General features: G+C 41.0%; 2 protein-coding genes across 9 annotated transcripts; one reads left to right on the top strand and one right to left on the bottom strand.

The window, feature by feature from the left end:
* Positions 1–14: 14 nt before the first annotated feature.
* On the bottom strand, positions 15–3,100 carry pdzd11 (PDZ domain containing 11). Of its 5 annotated transcripts, XM_088431782.1 has the most exons (7): positions 2,976–3,021; positions 2,438–2,613; positions 2,107–2,204; positions 1,861–2,001; positions 1,445–1,543; positions 952–1,012; positions 15–593 (listed from the first exon to the last, which is right to left on the bottom strand). In XM_088431782.1, exons 2-7 carry the CDS (start codon positions 2,541–2,543, stop codon positions 559–561), a joined length of 540 nt encoding a protein of 179 aa, XP_088287908.1. In that variant the 5' UTR covers positions 2,544–2,613; positions 2,976–3,021; the 3' UTR covers positions 15–558. The 5 variants fall into 5 exon arrangements, 1 of the variants encoding a protein (XP_088287908.1); XR_015867642.1 differs by having other exon boundaries at positions 952–1,543; positions 2,976–3,024; XR_015867643.1 differs by lacking the exon at positions 2,438–2,613 and having other exon boundaries at positions 952–1,543; positions 2,976–3,100.
* A 1,274-nt stretch (positions 3,101–4,374) lies between these two features.
* gdpd2 (glycerophosphodiester phosphodiesterase domain containing 2) lies at positions 4,375–14,697 on the top strand. Of its 4 annotated transcripts, none has more exons than XM_088432115.1 (17): positions 4,375–4,470; positions 7,014–7,212; positions 8,218–8,321; positions 8,398–8,491; positions 9,272–9,331; positions 9,420–9,518; positions 9,623–9,716; positions 10,229–10,374; positions 10,488–10,570; positions 10,710–10,869; positions 10,967–11,173; positions 11,486–11,634; positions 12,530–12,677; positions 12,824–12,906; positions 12,982–13,007; positions 13,578–13,664; positions 14,416–14,697. In XM_088432115.1, exons 2-16 carry the CDS (start codon positions 7,135–7,137, stop codon positions 13,661–13,663), a joined length of 1,617 nt encoding a protein of 538 aa, XP_088288241.1. In that variant the 5' UTR covers positions 4,375–4,470; positions 7,014–7,134; the 3' UTR covers position 13,664; positions 14,416–14,697. The 4 variants fall into 4 exon arrangements, with proteins under 4 accessions (XP_088288241.1, XP_088288240.1, XP_088288242.1 ...); XM_088432114.1 differs by having other exon boundaries at positions 14,342–14,697; XM_088432116.1 differs by lacking the exon at positions 13,578–13,664 and having other exon boundaries at positions 14,342–14,697.
* Positions 14,698–21,270: the final 6,573 nt, after the last annotated feature.

Genomic DNA, 21,270 nt, shown 5'->3' with positions numbered 1-21,270 from the left:
TCCACACACAAAGCTGATGTTTGAAAAAAAACATATATTTTTTTAAGTGAAGAACAAAAGAAAACTGCGACATGGTGGCAGCAAAAAAAAAAAAAGTTCCAACAACAAGACTGGATGTGTTGAAAAATAAAATTCAGTAGCATATCAAACAAATCCAACAAGACAATTCATAAATATTTGTAATCATGTAGCATGCGGTTATATATTTACAAATAGCTACAAAAAAACTTATTTAAAAGAGCAACATGCCTTGACATATTGGATTAGCTTTCACAGAAAGCTGCTGCTGTCTTATGGTTTGGTTAAGATAGTCACAGTTCATACTACACACATTTTTACATAGATATATTTCCGCACATGTAATCTAGTCTAAAACTGCAATGCCTTGTTAAAGTGACTAGAAAAAGATGTGTGTGTGTGTGTGTGTGTGTGTGCGCGCGAGCACTGCTATGCAAATGAAATGGTCGAGCGAAAGTGAGTCAGTGTGAAGATGACTGAGCAAGGCTGTGAGTGAGTGTCAAAAGCTGTTGCGTGGTCTTTTCTGGCCTCTGACGTCATCTAGTGGACGGTCCTCTCCTTCTGCCTCTGGTAGTCTGAATGGATTGAAATTTATTTTCAATAACTTAGAAATCTGACAATAAAAACGATTGTATCCACAGTGAACACAATAATAATTAGAATGTACAGCGCATGACGAAGAAATCATTTCCATATATAAGTATTCCATACAAAGATTTTAAATACCGAAAAGTCGGCTCATGGCAAAAAAAATGTAAATTTAAACCCATGACTGTAAGCGATTCCCTTACTAAATGAAATATATTTCTTAACATCAATCATTTCCATGAAGACTATTGCCGAGCTGGCCAAAAGTTTAATTACAAGTCTTGATATGTTTAACTACAACCTTCAAATTGTAATTTTCCTTGAGGCATATGCAAGTCAACTTACTGTAAGGGAAGAAGCGCACCCTCATCAGGATTTCCCGTGCAGTCTTTAGAATATCCACAGCCTGATGACACACAGGAGGCGACGAAAAAACACAAGCGAGCGCGAGCGAGGGTTTGGCCAAGTCCAGACTTTTTCCAAAATGGTCAACCGTGAGCTAAGAACCACTAGAAAATCTTACATTCTAGCCCTTGAAGTCTTCATCTGTATATGTAGACGAGGAAGTTAGAGAATTTTTTTGAGGTTTGTCGCACCACCTCACAAAAGAATCTAAAGACATTCTATCATGCAAATTGTTGAACAAATATAGTAGAAATAAATATAGCATTTTGACAAAGGCTACTAGGGCTAGGATGATGGAAGGTTTTAAACTAAGTTGGGGTGATCTCATTTCTTAAAGAAGGGTGGGGAAATATTTCACCATTTTACCTCTATTCGGTAACCAAAACAGCAGTTGCACTTTCTTACTCCACCAAACAAAAGCGTTGCGACTTACTCTGGAATGTTCTATGTCTTGGAAGTCCACCTCGTTGACGGAAAGAACTTGGTCTCCCTCCTGTAGTCCTGCTCGGTGGGCATCGGAGTCGGGAACCACCTGACAACGCACGGATAAACAATGCGTCAAAGTGCGCCAAAAAAATGATCCCGCGCAGCCTCGTTGACAACAAAGCAATTAGGCGTTGGCAGCAATTAGGCAGCTGCCTAATTAACAATTAACAAATAGGTCTGTTTTGAATGATGCTGTTAAGAGTTGACCACCTAATAAGGAGGTTGAAGATGAGAAAAAAAATCTTCTTGTATGCAGAGAATTACAGTATTTATGTTCCTTTCAATTTTGAAAAAAAAAATAAATATTTTTTGCAAAAAAATTGGGAGGCGGGCTTGATATTGTAAATGGGAATGTACACGCACCTTGGATATGAAGATTCCCAGTTGCGAGGCCTTGCCGCCGCGAATATTGAAGCCCAGCTGCGCTCCAGGAGGTTTTTTCAAGACCACGGTGCGAGGGAGGAACTGTGTCAGCTCATTATTATAGTCGGGATGGCGGACCCGCTAAAACAACATAAACATGAAAACGGTTACAAATCGAAATTGTCTTTTGAATGCAAATATTTTGGGGTCACATTTAACTGCAAATCATTACAGCATATAACTTGCCTCTTGAGGAGGAATCCATGCTGGGGGGTTCTCATAAGAAGGCAGAAAGACCACCGGGAGCTGGTAGTCATCATACGGAATTTTCTGATCCATTGTCGCTGCACGCACATTAAAAAAAGATGTCCACTCTTCATCACTGTTCAAAATGCGCAATAATTAAATTGCCATGTCAAAGTTGAGGTTTAGTTTAAGTTTGTAGTAAAGGTCATTCCTCCTTGCTTCCTCAACCTGCACCCTACTTTCCTTGCATGTATTCCCGTCTTTTTGTCACATTTTTATTTATTATCCCATCATACATCATTAAGTTGTTTCTTCGACCTGTTCATCCTACCTTCAATATTCCCGATTTCCATTTCGTAGATCTTTGTTTCCTTCCTACGTTTCAAATATCCTTCCTTGCTTGCTTTCAAGCTCCCTTCCTCCTTTTTGCAGATCATTGTTTACTTCCTTTCTTACTTCCGTTATGCTTTGTCTTGGCCTTCGTTAATTTTATTCACATTTCATCCCCTTTATATGAAATAATTTCAAAAAGTGTTAGTCCTAACGTGTATGGCAACCAAATCAGACAACCAAAACACGTCAACATCACTGTCAGCCACGCTAAAAACAAGTTCGGCAAAACGGACAATTTAAACGTTGTAGCTTGGTTGAAACACGACCGATGAAAGCAAAGTAAAGCCTTGTCGTTTCACTTGTAGGCTAAAGTTAGCTTAGCGGCTAGCCGCAGTTGGAAAGCTAAGCGACGAACGGACGCGCTTCACACACGTGAATTCACCAGGAAGTCTAGGACGCGTAAAGATGGTTACCGTTCCATACATTTCAACGACTTAAGTAGAATAAAGGCGACAAAATCCACATTTTTACCTCACCTGGTAGCTCTACCTTTACGACGAGGACCGCTTCTTCTTTTTTTTTTTAAAGTTTCAAAAATACTTCCTGCGCGTTATCGCCCCCTGTTGATTGGGGGGAGAGTTGCAAAAGCGTCACCTGCCTCAACTCCCCTCTCATTGCTATGGTAAAATATAAAGTTGCTACGTCACGCCCCAAAGCGTCTTTCCTGCGTTGATGCCAAAATTATGCAAACCACGCCCGGAATCGAGAGCCAGTCCATCTTCGTTCCAATTGAAACCCAATGCCAACAGAATGTAAATTGTTCTGCCTATGATTGTGACGTAACAATCACAACAGACCGAATGTCAACAACTCTTTCGCACGTAAGAACAGGTTTGGATGTTTTAGTTTTGATTATCTTCTGTTACATTGCGGAGAACCTCATAAAAATACCTGGTAGAAAAACACCAACACAAGCTAGCGGCTTGACAAACACCCCCTTTATGTGCAAAATGGTCAAAAAGCGCTAATAGTAAAAATATCCACGCTGTATATTTATATATTTATGGAAGTGAAATAGAAATATGTATGATGTCATAATTAGAGTATTATGGCCTTTGCATTATGGGAGTCCAGGCTAAGCCAATCATCAAAGTCATTGAAAGGCTAGCAAATGTCATTAGTTGGCCGCTAGCGCCACCCGATAGTTTGGGGGTGTCAACACAAATATCTATTGCGCCCTGTTCGAGACGAGAAACTATTTTTAAATCAACAAATCAATATATTTTAAGTTTTAGTTAATGTGTTTAACGTACTGTTTAACATGAGATTTTGTATGCTTCATCTTGATACCCATTTACCCCAGTCATAAATTATTATTGAAAGCAATTTTACTGTGAAAATTCGTGTTAGCCTAACTTGTCATGATTGCTAGTTGCGACGGGGATCTAGCTGACAAGGTTTCGAAATGCTGGCGAATCCACTGTATAAAGCGGCAGCATATTCTCTATGTACAACATACTCCGCCACGAGTCTCCTAACTTCCTCCGCGTGTTTTCTTTTGGCTAACTTTACGTTACTATAGGCACAGCTCTAAATGGGTTCTCAAATTACTAGTGCTATTTGGCTAAGCGGACAGCTTTTTAGGTGTCGCACACAAAGTGTACCCGACTATTATATTCTTCTTGTAATGCATGTAATGCAATGTCAGCCCAAATTGGTAAAAAATTGGTAAAATAACGGTATTAATTACGGTATATAACTTACGGATATGAACACAAGAAAATCTAGAGGATATACTGTAATGTAAAGATGAGATTCAATCTCTTTTGCTGCTGAAGTGCAATAAAGTTTTTCTTGCGGTGCTCCCTCCCTCCGAGTCTGCTTTTGAATAACTTTCCACCCTCCCCAACCTGCTGTATTCATCGGGGATTTTATATTCTGTTCACGGGTGCACGCAGAGCCAGTTCTGAAAAGCGCCGACTGGCGCAGACACTTGTTGCACGGCCGTGTGAAAGCCCACAGGGATTTATGGTGAGTACAAGCCACCGTTGACTTGAAGTGAAAACTAAACAAAACAAAACAAAAAAAAAAAACACTGAATAGATTTGCCATGCATTTAATGGTTTGTTTGCATTTTTCATGATTTTGCGCATTTGTTAGAGGATTTTGTTGATGTTGAGTTCTTATTTAAAAAGGCACTTTGGTTACTAGTTTTGTTGTGAGAATATGATGCATCCTTTTGCGCTCGTATTAATACAGTCTTACAGTCATTGACTGATCTTGTTACATAAATACTTTATGTAATAAAATCAAATCTTTTACATATTTTTTAGTTTCCTCCTTTTACTCAATACATTATTGCAAGTCATTTTGTTGGATAATTTTGTTGGAGTCATTTTTAAAGTAATAAAAACAGATAATAGAAAGGTAATGGAATAAAAACAAAACAAACCTGTCAGTCAGATTGGTGGTTTTCATCATAAAATAAAAAGAAAAACATATATTCACAAGCTTATGTCAGAGAGATGAGTTTGGAGTTCTTGATTTTTTTTTTTTTTTCAGCAGAGGTGTTCATTTAGGAATTTATAGAAAAACAAGCTCCTGGAGGTTTTCCACTTTCATTTCCCAGCAGCTAAAAGCTTCAAATTATAAGGGTTATTTTATGTATTATACATCATGAACAGAATATTGCAATATCTCAATATTCATTTTCTGAGACCCAAGACTGATTTTGTGAAATTGCAGGACAGAATTTTTTTTTTCCTGTTAAAAAAGGAAAAAAGTATCTGTATTTATGTGTTTTAATTAAAAAAAAACAACAACATACATTTCCTAATGGCAGGAAAAAACAACAACACAACTTTGTTTGCATTAGTACACTGTGAAATCACTTTTAGCTACCTCCATGTATTATATATCATTTCAAATGGAATATATATATATATATATATATATATATATATATATATATATATATATATATATATGGATCTGGATGCAAATACAGGAAGAAAAAAAAAAACCACCTCGATTTGAGCACAAAGTGCCGTTTGAAGCGATGCCTTGCTTAGGGTAGCCGCACCTAAATAGCTGCCACTGCTGATTGCCAACCGGCGCCGCAGCGTGATTGCCAGCTGGTGCGGCTTGGAGACTCCGCCCATCAATTAAAGACCACAACACTAATGGCAGAGCGTGAAAAAATGTCACCAGCATGCAAACCACAGAAGATGACAAAAATGTTGTCCGTTTCTTTCATCCGTGTCAGCGGTGGAAAATACCGTAATCCCCCCAATATAAGACACTTCCTTAAGTTTGGGGCTCAAATTCTACAATGTAAGGTAAACAATGTAAAAACTACAGCCAAACAAAACTAATCTTTTATGAACTCTTCATATTTCCTTGCGTTCATATCTGTAAATTGTATATTTGGTGCCCGATGTTAAGCGTAATTCAGATTTCCCACATTGTGAGTTGTCGGTGAACGCCTCGCCAGCGTAACGTCGGAAGCGTTCGAAGCAGTCGTTTCTCCTTTTCCTCGCGACGCAGCTCAAGTTCATTCCACTTGTTAAGTTAGGACGCTTCCATATTTTTGGCCTTCGGTTTGGGGATGTAAGCGTGTATTATATTTGGCGATTTACGGTAATTCTGCATTGGAAACCTGAAATAACCCTATACAAGTGCGCTTAGATCTTTTCAGATGCTCACAGCTAACGTGCACACCCAATCCGCCATTGTTGTTGTTTTTTCCGCTTATCCAAGGTCCTGTTGAGTTTGTTTGGAAGAACAAGCCCAGCTCCCGCTGGCCTTTTGTGCTGCGGAACCCAGGGGAACGTCTTTTTCGCTTGGATGACTTCATTTTGATAACGCAACTAGTTTTCACATCTTTTTCTTTTGTTGTCGCCTGAAAATGGCATCACGTTCTTACAGCTCAGGTAACGGCCAATCACAGTTCAGTTAGTAGTTGTATAATTTTTTTAAATACTCAAGGCATTTTTGGGGGGCCTTGGGTACTTATTTAGGGTCCACTCCACTCTCAGGAATAAATCAAGCTAAGCCTAGCAACAGTTTGTTTGTGCTCTGCATGACAATAACACGCAGCCAACTTCAAAATAAACCTCAACTTCCCAAATTAAAAAAATAAAAGACCAACAATCATGGTCAACAAGGATACTTATAAAATACTTAATTATTGAATACGTATTTTAAGGCACCTGTTGCCAGCAATTAGCTACGGTTAGCAGTGGTGGAAAGTGTTCTCGGGGTCAGCGGGCTCTAGTAAAGTTCACTAATAAAAAAGGCCAGAAATCGGCACGGATAATCGGCCAAATTTATGAAAAAAAAAAAAAAATGGAGCTTATTTGGGGCAAACAGACATTTCTGCCCAACAGCACCAAAATGTAGGTCAGCGCTTCGGCCAAGCTGGCCCTGGGTTTGTGCCGTGACATCACAAAGCTCCCGTGGGTTTTCTATTGTCCCTTCATCCAATGGGCCGATTAAGCAGGAATGGCTCTTAAAGCTCCCCGGTCCTCATTGGCTCTGCCGTCTTTGTTTTCGCTCCCTATCCCTCCCTATAGGTGGACGTGGTGAATGGGGGCTCAGTTCTGCTTGCGGCCAGCCAGTGAGTGCGCTTTGTGCTTCTCCGTGCACTTGTTCCGCTGCGAATGAGGCGGAGGAAGAGGAGAAGAGCACGAAGAGATGTCGCCGTGCGCCGCTTGCTGTCGAGGCTTCTACAGCTGCCAGTGGAAACGCTTGAGGAAAGGCGGGAAAAGTAAAGTAAAGACACGTCCATGCAATTTTTGTCTTGCTCGGTTTTTATTTGTATATTTATATTTTTTTTGTATTATTTTACATATATTTTACATGTCTATTACGTTTTCTTATTTGTCTTTTTTTATATATTTTGTTTCATTTTATTATATTATTAGATATTTTATATTTTGTTGATATATTATTAAACGATTATTTATTGTTTAATATATATTCCTATTTTTCTTTTTATTTCTCTTGAACAATTACAAATGTTTATGCACTGAACTGCGGTGGTGGTGAATCAGTTGTAATTAATTGCTATAACATCTTTGCCGATTGACTTTAGCCTGTCTGGTTTTGCATGACGAGATAGCGTTAAGCTGGCAGATGTTTGTCATCTCATAATTCTGTTGAACATTTTGGTGTGTAAATATACCCTGTAAAATTCTCTCAAAAATCCTTCAAAGTTATGTTAGACCATTGCTTTCAGTTTTTTTGAGCAAGAGCGATGAGATGTTTCAAAGTGACAGTGTGTAAAATTTGGTGCCATCTGGTGGCGAACTAAGAGAATGCGATGATATTGAAAGACCCACACTACGGTGCCACACTTCGAAAACTTGCTATTACGACGCTAACAAAGTTCTGCTTGCCGGATAGGTGAGGCGCCACCCACGTAATGTAATGAACATTTAAGGTTTGAAACACATATTTTTGCACATTACTGAAATTTATAGTGTTGTTTTTTTTAAACCAAGGATTTTTTGGTCCACCACTGAATGGTGCTCAACAATACACACCGTCCATTTAAAAAATGTTTTAGTGAGCCCCTAATCACAGATTAACATTCCAGCCCACTCGACTCAGTCATGTAGAGACATTTGCTCAAGAGGCACTCGGCTTTGAAACATCTAGTAGGAGACTTTGAGTTTTCGATTTGTCGATGGAGTGAGCTCTTGTCCTCCAAATAGATGGATTGATCATGTGCATACTATTCATTCTATAGCCCCCCTTTTTTTCCCCTCACTTTAGCGGCCATGCTGGTGGTTCTCCTTCCTCACCATCATCACCCTGCTGTCATTGTCCTGGATGTACATCTGCCTGGTCACTTCAAACGACCAAGAGGACATAAACTGGTGAGCAAAATCCGTTGGACTCTTACACTTTGGGTTCTTTTTGGCTTGATTTCGCCACTCCTGTTCTTCTTCTTAGGAAGGGCTTCAGCATACTGAAGCGCTGGGTGAATTGGTTCATGGTGCTGATCATCATCTCGGCAGTATTAACCAGCTACTGTGTGCTGCTGCTGGTAAGAGCAAAAAAATAAGAATAAAAAATCAAATTGAATAAGAAATGGCCCCAGTAAGGATCCCAGAGGTATTCCGTTGTGGTAGGAATGCAGGGGTCAAATAGTTGTACTTTTGTATAAAAATATAAATGACCGGCCGATTTAAATCGGCTGATAATGGACCTTCATTCATCGTCCAAAAATAAGTACGAAATGTGTGATGAAACAGAAAGGGGGCCTCAGTAAGGATCCCTGTGGTACTGCATTGGGGCGGGACTGCAGGGATCACCTAATTATTTCGTACTTTGTAAAAATTAGAGCCTGGGCGATTAATCGGCCAACTGATTGGGCCTTTCAATCATTGACAAAAATAAAGTGCAGGTGAGAATTACATCATCAGAGATTAAAAAGAAAGTGGCTCCCGGAGAGATATTTGTGCTACTCACTCTGTACTCACCTAAATAGATCTACCTTTGTATCAATTAGGGCATGACTGATTAATTAGTAGGCTGATCAAATCAAGCCATTATGACCTGTCAAACATTGTCAAAAATACCTGGGCAAAAAGCTATGGGTATAGAAAATAGGTATCAGGCCAATGAAAATGCACATATAATTGATGCTCAGTGAAATGCAACAAATATTATTTGATTAACGATATTGTTTTCAGTTAAGCTGATGGTTAAGTCCGTATTTTTTTTTCTGCCCAATATGGATATTGAGCTGAAAAATCCATATGGGTCTTCGTAGAAATGTGATTTCAGTCATTACAGTCATCCGAAGTGTAATTCCTTTCTTTAGCTTTTTGCTTTGTTCCAAGTTGCCCTGAGAGTGCCGCTCAACTTACATTGGCTGCATAAGGTAGGCTGACTTCTTCATCTGTTCCTGATTGGACTGCCTTTACAAGATTACGCTAATTCGCCTTTTCTTTTGTTTTTCCACCTAAAAGTGCCTCCTTTTGCTGGGTTTGCTTTTCATCTGTGTTGGAATCGCGGGAATAAGTCTGCAGTGGAAGCGAGAATGGCCAACTGTGGTTCTCTCACTCCAGGTACGTACGCTTTCGACGGAATCCGCAATGCTTTGCTAGTTCTGGCCAGAAATTTCCTGGATGTTTTGCACCGCGTGCGGCTAATGTGCTTCTTGCGCCGAAAGGCGACCGCGCCTTTCCTGCAGTTCGGTGCCGTCGGAGGTTTGATTCTGCTCAGCCCATTCGTCTTCCAGGGATTCTCAATGGCCAAAACAAAATGTACGCTATTACACTCAAGGGAAATGTGGTATTATGCGGCTAACATTGCACATGTTCTCATTAAAACACATACGTAACATACCATTCTGGGCTGTTGCGTCTTACTTGAGCGTTGTTAGCGCATCCTTAGCACTTTAGCATCGACATCACACAGGAAGCGCTTCGCATGACCCCAAACTAAACATAAGTAAAGTTTGATGCCCTGAATAATCCCAGAGATAAATATCATTGCTCCTGTGGACATGTAACTGATTCCTGGATCACTAAAAACATAAAATTTAAATGTCCAAAATAAACATCCTAAAAAGGTCTCTGCACTTATCACCAAAACACAAGCACCATCTAAAGGCAAAAGAGGGGTGGGGGGGGCAAAATGTACATAGATTACATTGATTAAATCAATCATATATAACTGAATTACAATTGCTATTTGTTTGCCTTATACGAGTTATGTGCATACCTGTATTTATATGACTGTCTTTTTTAAACATGTTTTGCCTTTCATCACGCAGGCTCCCGCTTCCTGACGGCGTGGTTGTACGCCACGGTGTCGACGACCATTCTCCTGTGCCCGCTGTTCATCCGCTCCCCTTGTCTGATGGAGCTGAGCGAGTTGCCCCCAAAGCCAAAGCTGGTGGGCCACCGAGGCGCGCCCACGGTAAGCCTCACGTGAACCAAACGTTAGCTTGACTAGAGTATTTTGCGTTACACCTTAGCGTTAAGCTAGTCAACATTTTCCTGTCAAAAATACATTGTGATGCTTGCCTTCAGCTAGCCCCCGAGAACACCATGATGTCCTTCCAGAGAAGCCTCCAATGCGGCGTGATGGCCTTTGAGACGGACGTGCAGATCAGGTAGCAAAGCGTTTGCCCTGCGTGCACTTGACAATTCTTTTCATCTCGTTTTTAGGTCCATTAGTCGGATTTAGAGGATACGTGATTACATCGAATCTCATAAATGCCTTATTCAGATTTCTTTCCGATTGTGAATTAGTAAGGACAGAATTCCGTTCTTGATGCACGATCAACACTCGGGCTTCTTACGGAGAACGACCGACGTCAGCGAGAAGTTTCCGCATCGGGACTTCAACGAGAGCGCCCAGCTCAGCTGGAAGGACTTGCAAAGTCTCAATGCGGGCGAATGGTTCCTTCGGGTCAGTGCTCGCGCGCCTTTGATCATTCGCTAGCGCCGTCGCGCGCGTCCGCATCAAACCAAAGTCGTTCGGCTCTCGCGCGATTGATGTTTTCCAGACGGATCCTTTCCGCTCATTGTCCCAGCTCTCTGCGGAGGAGAAAGAAGAGGCCCGCAATCAGAGCGTCCCGTCTCTACTGGAGCTCCTCCTGCTGGCCAAGAGTCACAACGTCTCGGTCATATTTGATCTGTACAGTCCCGATCAGGAGAACGACACGGCGGATGTGGTCAGAACCATCCTCATGTCAGAGCTGGACCCGAGCCTGGTAGGCCACACGCTTGAAAGTTAAAAAACACCAAAGCTTGGAGCAATTTTATCATTTTACACAGCATTTTTTTAGGTTTTTTACACGGATCTGAAGCAACAGTTTAGAATCAACAACAATAAACCATTTTTAACAATTCTTTAGTACCAGTCATTTTTAGACTTTACACAAACGCTTGAAATGAATTGAATGTCTGGACCAGACATATGAAAGTGCGGTTTGTTTGAACATTCTGCCGTTAAAATATACGGTGTTTGATTCTCTTTTGTTCAATGTTTGAGTTTCACCGTGAAGTTTTGTTTGTTTGTGCAGGTCCTGTGGCTCCCTCCGGAAGAGCGAGACTACGTGAAAAGAGCCGCCCCGGGTTTTATTCACGTCTATAACAACGAGCACGACATGTTTCAGGAGGGAGGCTACCATCTCAACATGCAATACAACAAATTGGACACAGAACAAATCAGGTGACCGGACACCTTTGCTAATATCTTCCGTACAAAAGTCACGGAATGGTCAGCCCCGCTCTTTGATTTTGTTTGTTTTTTAACTGGGGGGGGGGGGGTACTCTGCGATATTGAGAGACCAAATTTACAACATTTTTTGTGATCTTTCACACCTCCTACTTGTTTTGAAACTTTTTTTGGACTTATTTTTTTGCATCTGTTCTCACTCTCCACTGTCAATAAACTTCATCCATGCAACTAACGGCAACTAGCATAGATTTCCAGTAATTAAAAAAAATGAGTTACTGTTTGTCCATCAACACCTTAAAACAGGTTTTTGGCGTAATACCATAATTGACCCGTGTGTGGCGGCAGAGTGTCAAAAAGCAACCAGAATGATTAAAACACTGTAATACCCAAAATGTAAAACACTTTTTTTCCCCCCAAATGAAGGCCAAAAGTATGGGCATGTCCTATCAAAGGTAATTTAAAGATTAGATTTTTTTTTTTTACCCCATTTGTGGAAGATTGAAGTTGATGCACAGATGTGCTTTTTATACCGGCCGCATTATTGTGCGTAAGGAAACAAGTTAGAGGCGGACCCCAATCGACTGCTAGCAGCCTGTGTCTGTTGCAGCTACCAGCAGCTTGTGTTAGCTGAGGTTATTACGGCAATTTTTTTTCAATAAAAGAAGCAAGCAGACTGAACCGACGTCCGAGTCCATCCTTGTTCACACACGGGAATCCTCCTAAAACTGAGAGGACATGTAAAGTTTAGGGTTACATATTATTGACTTTTAGGTAACTTTATTAACCCATTGTACTACTTCCGGGTTTATATATTTAAAAGTGCAATGATTAATCAATTTATTGACAACTAATCAATTGTTGTTGGGGTTTTTTTTGGGGGGGGCAGGAATCTGGTGGGTCAAAATGTGACAGTGAACGTGTGGGTGGTGAATGAGTCGTGGCTCTTCTCGCTGCTGTGGTGCGCGGGGGTCAGCTCCGTCACCACCAACGCCTGCCAACTGCTCAGGGACCTGCAGCGGCCCGATTGGATCATGGTACACGCGCTTGTGCGACTTCTGCTCACTCCTCCGCTTTTTTGGTTGTTGTTGTGCCACACTCAGTTGGTTGCAACGGAGAAACTGGAGGAGTCACAAAGACACAGCTGACGTGACATTAATCCTGCTTTAATTTTTTTTTCTAGTCCCATCGGACATACACCATTTTGTGGATTACAGTGGATATTGTTTCTGTGGTGCTGATAATTGGAGTATACTTCCTACAGCGGTAAGGCCGTTATTTGAATAAAAAAGAGGAAAAGGCGAAAATATGGTTAATTCCATTGTGTCATCTCTTTCGCAGAAAATGCCCTTGTTACCAAAGAAAAGGTAATGATATTTTCAAGGTTTTAATTTGATTTTGTTTTTTGTTTTTTTTGCATTTAATTTATAGGGGTGTAACGGTTTGGGTATTCGTGGTTCGGTTGTTGAAAACAGACGACGAATACGCGAGTTATTTGCAGTACCTGCATTTCAAGGACAGGTGGCGGTAATGTGATTACAAGTTTGCCACCCGGAAGTAAACAAAGAATACGAATTAAAAATGGCGTCATGGCGAGTTGAGAAGAACGACAGGAGATTGAAAAGCCACCACCAGCGGGAACTCCACGGATAGTTGCCGGGTCTAGGCGCCGAAGGCTGGTGGGGAAGTGTAAACAAACGCAATGTCCTTGAAACGCGCTGTTGCGAGGCTAAACTAAATGCTAACCACTCAAACGTAGCCGCCAGAGGACTGTTGCATTTACAAAATCACGGAAATGTAGCTACACCCATAATCCCCCTCGCTTTACTATAAAAGTTATTCTTGAGGTTAACCACGGGACAGAGTCACATTTCATCGCCAGACTATAATGTCCCATAATGCACAGACTATAACTAACATTAACTTTATTGGTTCAGAAAATGGATGGATGGATAAGAAACGCTGGGACACGGCATCGTGTGCTACAGAGTACAAAGGGCCGCAGGTCATTGAATTGCACTAGGGTGAGTAATACGTTCCATGATTAGTTATTTTAATTATTGAAAATGTCTTCTTATGATGCCTTTTTCTAAAATATATGCGTGCATTGCTGATATATCACTGTATAATTTATTTTGGCAATGATTTAATCTTTGTAATTAATTAATGTCTGCAAAAAATAGTTGTTACTTCCATTAATTAATTAATGTCTGCAAAAAAATTGTTGAAAAGAAGATGAGAGTTATGCTTTTTAGATTTTTTGTTGTTGCTTTTTTGTACTCGGATGGAACCGTGGCCATAAAACCAATGTATCACCAATGCATCACTTCTGTGAACCGTTACACCCCTATCAGCCCACTGTGAAATTATTTCTCATGCAAGTATCTCTAAACATCTCTAATTCTAAACAAGCCATTTTAAGCGTTTTGTTGTTTTGTATCTTACTACACTCTGGCATTGTAGGAATGTTATGTTTTTACAATTTAGCCCACAGCGTATTTGCTTTGCCTTCGAGCAAAAACGATTCTTTTTATTGTTCATATTTATTCAAGAAGCACCAATTGCAGCAGCGCTGACAATTTTGTTGCATAGCAGCTAAACAATGACAATTAAGGCAGTAACACGAAACCGTTTTCTTAAATGTATTTTACAAAATGTAAACTGCACAATGGGAAGCCCAAACTTCTGCTCTTTTGGTCAGTTTCAAAGAAAGAACGGGAAAACCCTTTGGCCTGGAATGAGAAGGAACTGACCCCCTTCTTGCCAACCCTGTAGCACTTCTACAACTGCATTGGAGGCCCGTGATGAAGGAAATCGCCAATCCAGATGCTTCACCACAAACGCAATGTCATCATTCTGCAAGGAACAAGAAGCACAATATACTTTTGCTTTGTCGCTGTTGTGGGACCTGTTGATCCATATTACTCCAACGAGGTTGTACTTTAAGCTAATAGCGTCACAATTACACAATAGCACATTTTTTTTAAAGATCGATCAGTCTTTTGACTCTTCAACATACGTCAAATAATTGAATAAAAATGTTTTTGTATGAAGGAATACCTCAAGCAGCATGAGTTAATTTCATGTGAAAGTGCATTTTTTTCTATTTCCTCGTGCCTTGAAAGTTGCCTCGCTATCATGTGATGTGCTACAACGAGCATGCATAAACTGAAGCTCACCTGAGGAGGTTGGTTGATGCTTCCGCCTTTTTTCCGACTGTGCAATTATTTTCCATTTCAAGATCACAGAAAAGGGTATTAATATTTGGTTGTGTGTGGCATTAATATTGTTATTTATTTTCACATTTTACCCTGTCAAGATCCCAAAAAGGCATATTAATGTTTGGTTATGTGTGCAATTAATATTGTTGTTTATTTTCTAATTAGTATTGTTTATTTTTTCCAGTCAAGATCCCAGATAATATAATAAAAAAATATATCATATAGAACAATAACATTCACATTCAGACGTCTGTCTCTGTGATGGTCACACTTTTTGTTTACAAACTGAACTGGCCCCCCATCTGAGAAGAGTAATGTGGCCCTCGGATTAAAAAAAAAAAAAAAAAAAGATTGGGGACCCCAGATCTAGGTCATGAGAATTAAAATTTCCAATTACTCTTGGTATTCAAGTACTGTACTAAGGTAATCTGGTTACTTCCATAATTCATTTGGCACCAGCCATTCTAAGACGCTAATTTAGTCGAACACGACAAAAATATAAAAATATATATACAAAAATATATAAATGAGCCCCTAAGATTGAAAGTCTCGAATCTTAAATCCGTAAAAAAGTACACGTCTTTTGCATCGAATGATTTAAAAATGCCCAATTTAATACTATAAAGCAGGTTAACCGCGCCACGCCATTGTCATCCTTAATTTAGCCACTAGAGGGCGCCAAAGTCAGCCACCAGTTCAAGTTCAGCATTGAGGAGGATTGCGGCAGTAAAGGAAAAAAAAGGCAACCCTTGGATTTAAAAAAAAGGAAAAAAAAACCCAAATCGTCAGTGTTGGAGCAGCATGCCGTAAACAGGAGAACTTGTCGACGACGTGTCGACGTGCGGCAGCAGCAGCAGCATACAGGGCTGCTGCGGTGGAAGGTGTGGACCGGCCAGGATACAAATCCTCTTCCCACGGAGGCGCGGCAAGACGAGCTGGAGGAAGAGGAGCAGAAGAAGAAGGAGGAGGAGGAGGAGGAGGAGGAATACCATCGCACAACAACTCCTAGGTCCTCCCTCTGGACGCAAACTTAGCAAAAAAGTTGACATTAGCTTAACTCCTCTCACATGTTGCAAAAGAGAGGACGCCCCCACCAGTGAGTCACGTTTTTTTTTTTTTTTTTGTGGAGCGGGAAGAAGAAAGAGTTATCTGGTGGCTTCTTTGCTTAAGCTAGCGACCGTTACTGACTTCTTTTTTCGCCTCCTAAGGAAAAAAAAACATCCCCATTGACGCATAGGGATTCATGAAGAAGTTAGATACGGCATGGTACACAAATACGGTAAGTCACGCTTAACTTTCAGGACGTGTCAACAAGTTTTTTGTTGTTGTTGCCCTGGAAAGGGGTACATATACAGTACATGACAGAGGTGGTGCGTTCAGGTGTTTTGGTGGTTTCTTCAAGGTGTTTTGCTGGTGCGTTCAGGTGTGCTCTGAGCGAATATTAGATGAAAAGAAAAGTGTGGAATACAAAGCGATCTTTTTGTGGGAAAGTTTATACACATACTCTGTTTTTATAAAGGTACATGTCCTTAAACTAAAACTTCAATGACCGAGTCTCCCTAAAAACTAATAGAGGCGTTTAAAGACATATTTTTCGAAAAAGTAGTAGTGTGCGAGTGGTAATGCATTCAAGTACTCCAGTAGTAGTGGTAAATACGTTTATTTTACATTATTAGTCGTCAAGAAAGTAAACCTTATTCTCAGAGTAACTCAGGTTTCTGTTAAATATCCAGGAAAATATTGGTGTCAAATGTTTGATTGGGGAGAATATATTGTATATTCGAAAAATCAATAAGAATATACTTATGTTTCCCATTTAAGTAAAATATAGTTAAAAGACTTACAGATATATAACAGAAAATGCACACCCATAAAATAGAACAAAGCTAACGCTAAGCTTCAAATTGGTGCGTTTAAGGACGCGGTGTCAAACATGCGGACCGCGGGCCGTTTCTGGCTCGCGAACGGGTTAAATCCGTCCGGCTAACTTTTGTTTCGCTGTTGCAGACACGGAGCGAGCAGCAGGTCTGCTCAGACGCTACCAGGCCAGCCTGACCAGTCCGGACGAGGAGGCCCTCAAGACCAGCGTGGGCAAAGTGTCTTCCATCCTGGGTAGCCGCCTCTTCCAAGCGCTTCTTGGTAAGCAGAAAAAAAAGCCTGGCTCATGAAAAAATGATCATTAAACAAAACGTTCAATGAAATCTACGTATGCACTTCTGAACAGAGGCTAACGCTACACACCGTATAGCATTTTTTCACAAATTGCGTTTGAGTCTAGATGATATTCCCCGTGAGGTTCGCATTGAAGTGTAAAAGAGTTAGGGCACGCTTCCTCGTTATGGCAAGTCACAGGATGTCGTCGGGGGTTACGCAAAGTGAGTCGACGTGTCTTAATGGATATGAAAGAGGCCATTGACAAGACTACACAAAGCTCATGTGTATGTGCGTCGGCAATTAGCGCAGTCTATCCACAGAATAATACGCTCAGAATTTTCACGTCGTGACCCCCACCCTTCTTGTGCCGGGTGGCCGACCACAATCGGCCTCCTTTGTGGGACCGCGCTCTTGACTCACCGACTTCCAGAAAGTGATAAGTCATCCTTTTCAATCGAAGTGACTAATTCTACGATGCGCATATACAAAGTGTGGGTCCAGTTTCTACAGAGGCCTTGTTTAACCCCTGTGCAGTATTTTGACCGTTTTGGGGTTGTTTTCTTCCGCATCATTCTGGCAGTCCACGGATTGCACACTCCTGGTAGTGTGATGACTCAGTGGCTGGGCCGTGTTGAACGTTGACATGTTGTCGTCATCTGGGTGAAATTTCAGCTCCCTCACTAGTGCCTAGTGCATGTTTTTGTTTTGAAAACACGGGGTCGCAAAAAGCTTTAGTGTGCTTAGTTGTTTCTAGACATATTTCATTCAGCAACTCCAGAAATTAGACAATGTACTGTAACATCATCTGTTTAATTTCCGTCGTCTGCTGGAAAATTGCATCACTCTGACAATGTATATTTGTATAAAACGTAACACAATAGAGGCATTCAAGGTTTTGCAAAGGAGCCATCTGAACATGATTTAGCAATGAGTTGATTCCTGTTCCAATTAATTTTCTCTTAATTTGAAAATAAAAATGCTCTGTCCTTATTATGGCATTAAAAAGACGTTTAATGTAATCAAGAGGTTTTTTTCCCCATTCTTCAGATTTCCACAAATTATTCGTAATTTGTGATGGTCTACTAATGAAGTTTGACTTATTTGATTGTTTTGTTGTCATTCCCTTTAGTGCAGCTCCATCTAGTGGCAACCCCAGCCACTGCATTAGTTTCTATTCTATATGCCTTATAATGCGGTGCACCTTATATTTGAAAACGGTTTTCAATTAGCCAATTCATTGAAGGCGCGCCTTATAATCCGGTTCGCCTCATAGGTCCGGCGTACCCCCATTTGAGAGCACCTGCTTTATTGGATCTCACCTTGAGTTGTGCGGGTGTAGATACTGAAGTATTCAGTGAGAGTGAACATGCTTTTTAAAAAGTCTTTTTTTTCCTATTTGAAACGTTAACGACCTGTCCAGCCTTTTATTTGACGCTTATTCGGTATTTTGATAAGGTGGAACTGAAAGGCAAATAGACTGGAATGAAGTCATTGCAAGGCGGCACAGATTCGGTTTCCCATAGGAGATTCCAAACATTCTTGACAAAGAATGCTCCGCTGGCGAGCGGCCCGAGGCAGACAGATTGAAAAAAATGAATGAAGCAGATTTTGGCGGCCTTGCCAATCACCGCCAATGTCGGGGTTCCGCCGCCGGCATTTCGGGGTCATCCGGTCCCGCGTGAGGACCTTCTCTTTTCCGGCATCGACATGTCCGGGCCGTCCCTATCTTCTGCTCCGCCTGCTTGCCTTCACATGCTCCGGGTCACGTGGGTGGCTGGGCTGGGCTGGGCCGGGCTGGGCTCGCTTTCAGCCGCTTCCCGTTGTGTTTGGCCCCCACTGATAGCAGCTTGGCTTAGCTTTGCCCTTGTTTATGTTACACTTCAGTACATATTTGCCAAAGACTATTCACGGAGTCAGCAACTTCGAGAAGCTAATCTACCAAAGCTCTCTCAAAATAAGTGTAACAAAGTATAACAAAATAATATTTTGTTGGCAAAATCAAGTTAAACTTAAGTAATTAGCCGAAACGAAATACATAATACTATACTTATTTTTATTATTATATTTCTATTGATTCAACAGATATTCAAAGCCAGATTTCTTGACTGGGCAGATGAACAATTTACTATCCCGCTCTGCGACGAGAACACCGTTACCGTCGTCATCGTAGAGTTTTTTTCTTTTAACGAAGGCGGCACTTCGCTCAACGAGTGACAGGCCTTTGATATGAATACGCTCGGACAATTTTGCTGATGTCACACACAAGAGCCGTTAAGGCGCTGACATAAAGAGGTTAGCGGGAGACCGCGTCAACTTTTTCCAAAGGTTTACCATCAGGGCAGAGCACTCTGATCATCCCCATCTGAACGATAGTTTGCCGGCTTCCACAATGTAAACGAGGCTCCTCAAGCGGAAAATCAGCGCGGTTTATACGGAAACATGACTTAAAAATTGTTCATCAGTGCGGCGCTAATATTAGTCGTCATTGCAGAGGATGACGACTATATAAAAGTAAATAGTTAGGCGAAATGTTGTTGCATTGGCCAAAAAGTCATGAACCATTGAGCTGGTTGGCAGAAACTCCGGTTACACAGATATGGTATCAAAATCCAAATGAGGGTACCCTGACGTACTGATGTACTGTAATTGCACTTAAGTACAGAGAGTGAGTCCTTTTTGTGGTTCACGCAGCGCGCTTTCAGACAGAAAAATAAATGGGAAGCCTTCCAAGCCCAACAGACCACATGCATTCCTTCCCAACCAGGAAAAATAATACAGCATCATCTCAGCCAGAAGACCTTTTTGATGTTAGGGCAACACAGAGTCAAGGGGAGGGCACCGGGGCGGGGCTTTATCCCTCCCTCACAAAGATGTTACATGTAGGATTAGCGTGTTTGTATGTTCTGGGCCTCCTCTTGTTGTCGTGCGCCTGTCTATTCGATTGGAATGAACTTCTCCTTTGCTTGTTTGGTGCAATCACACAAACAAGAATGTGGAGCTTAGTGGAGTAACACATTCAGTGGAAAAGTAGGTCACAAACACAAGCCGGGCCAAACCGTCCAACTGCACTCCCCCACCCCACCAATAAAAAAAATTCCCTGGGACATTTAGGCTCCCGAGTAATTTAACGTGGGGATCCCCCACCCCAAAGCAAGCGTCATTCCCACCCTCCGCACTTTACTGGAACAAAGGAGTGGATGCACAGTTAAGGCCGCTTTTGTTCCTGACAGCGCAACCATGCAACAAGTGGACGAGCGCCGCCGCCTCCTTATACAGTGCTTAAACCGCGAGTTTTCATTTTGTGGGGGGACGAAAAAATAAAAGCACTTCATCGCCATGTCAATCCTTTAACCTTTACATCTGAATTTCAGTTATAAATGTATGTTTTATAATTCAAATTTTTATAACACTGCTTGGAACTTTGACATGCAATATATGCTCCAATCGTAAAGCAATTTGTATGGGGACAAGGCGCAAAAAAATGCAGGTTTTTGCAAAAGGAACTTTCCACAAATCATCTTTAGTCTTCATTTCTGATTGTCTATTAAAATAGTTTGACTGACTTATCTAATTGTTTTGCTGACATTCCCTTTGGCGCAGCTCCATCTAGTGAATGTATAACGCAAGCCCACCCACGACTGTAGCTTCTATTCTATGCGCCTTATAATGGGGAAAATACAGTACATTACAATTGTTTTTAAATTGGTGTTCATTACTTTAGTCAGAAAAATTTCCACAGGATTTTTTTCTTGAATAAATCAAGCCTTTAAATCAATGTTTCTTTGGTTAATGTTTTTTTTTTCATTAAAAATAAATGACAATAGTAATCATCTTGAAAGAGAGAAGGAAATAGAGATGTTCTTTTTTGGCCAGATGGTCCCGCCCTAGCTTGACGTGCCAACCTTTTAAAGGTGTACAGTTTTGCTATAATTTGCTATATATAAACCATAAAGACGATATTTTTTCCCTCTTTTGTAGATATTCAAGAGTGTTATGAGGTGACCTTGCAGCTGAATGCGCACCAAAGCTCACTGAAGAAAGAAGAAGAAGAGCAGAAGGAAGCGTGGGAAGTACGTTTGCCGCCTTTTGTTGCATTCGGCAGAAAAACGCGCTGAAATTGAAGTTGACGCGCTTGCTACCTGCGCCCGGCGCTCGCTCGCGTAATCCGCTTCGCCAGAGGATTTTCTAATGTGTAACGATCGAGCAAAATCTATTCAATAATCGACAAACTTGACAAGATTGATAAGATTAAGAG

Source organism: Hippichthys cyanospilos, chromosome 13 (genome assembly GCF_059441005.1).
Source record: "Hippichthys cyanospilos isolate Australia breed blue-spotted pipefish chromosome 13, RoL_Hcya_1.0, whole genome shotgun sequence".
In the NCBI taxonomy this organism is placed as follows: domain Eukaryota; kingdom Metazoa; phylum Chordata; class Actinopteri; order Syngnathiformes; family Syngnathidae; genus Hippichthys; species Hippichthys cyanospilos.
The sequence above is the reverse complement of the archived record's forward strand: the minus strand, read 5'-3'. Positions and strand labels throughout refer to the sequence as shown.

Coding starts and splice junctions, on each gene's coding strand:
- pdzd11 (XM_088431782.1), bottom strand. CDS start 2,543: ATGATCTGCAAAAAGGAGGAAGGGAGCTTGAAAGCAAGCAAGGAAGGA. Junction 2,205..2,437: donor GGAAATCGGGAATATTGAAG/GTAGGATGAACA, acceptor ATGTGCGTGCAG/CGACAATGGATCAGAAAATT. Junction 594..951: donor GGTGCGCTTCTTCCCTTACA/GTAAGTTGACTT, acceptor CAATCCATTCAG/ACTACCAGAGGCAGAAGGAG.
- gdpd2 (XM_088432115.1), top strand. CDS start 7,135: ATGTCGCCGTGCGCCGCTTGCTGTCGAGGCTTCTACAGCTGCCAGTGG. Junction 8,322..8,397: donor GACCAAGAGGACATAAACTG/GTGAGCAAAATC, acceptor TCTTCTTCTTAG/GAAGGGCTTCAGCATACTGA. Junction 10,375..10,487: donor GCCACCGAGGCGCGCCCACG/GTAAGCCTCACG, acceptor GCTTGCCTTCAG/CTAGCCCCCGAGAACACCAT.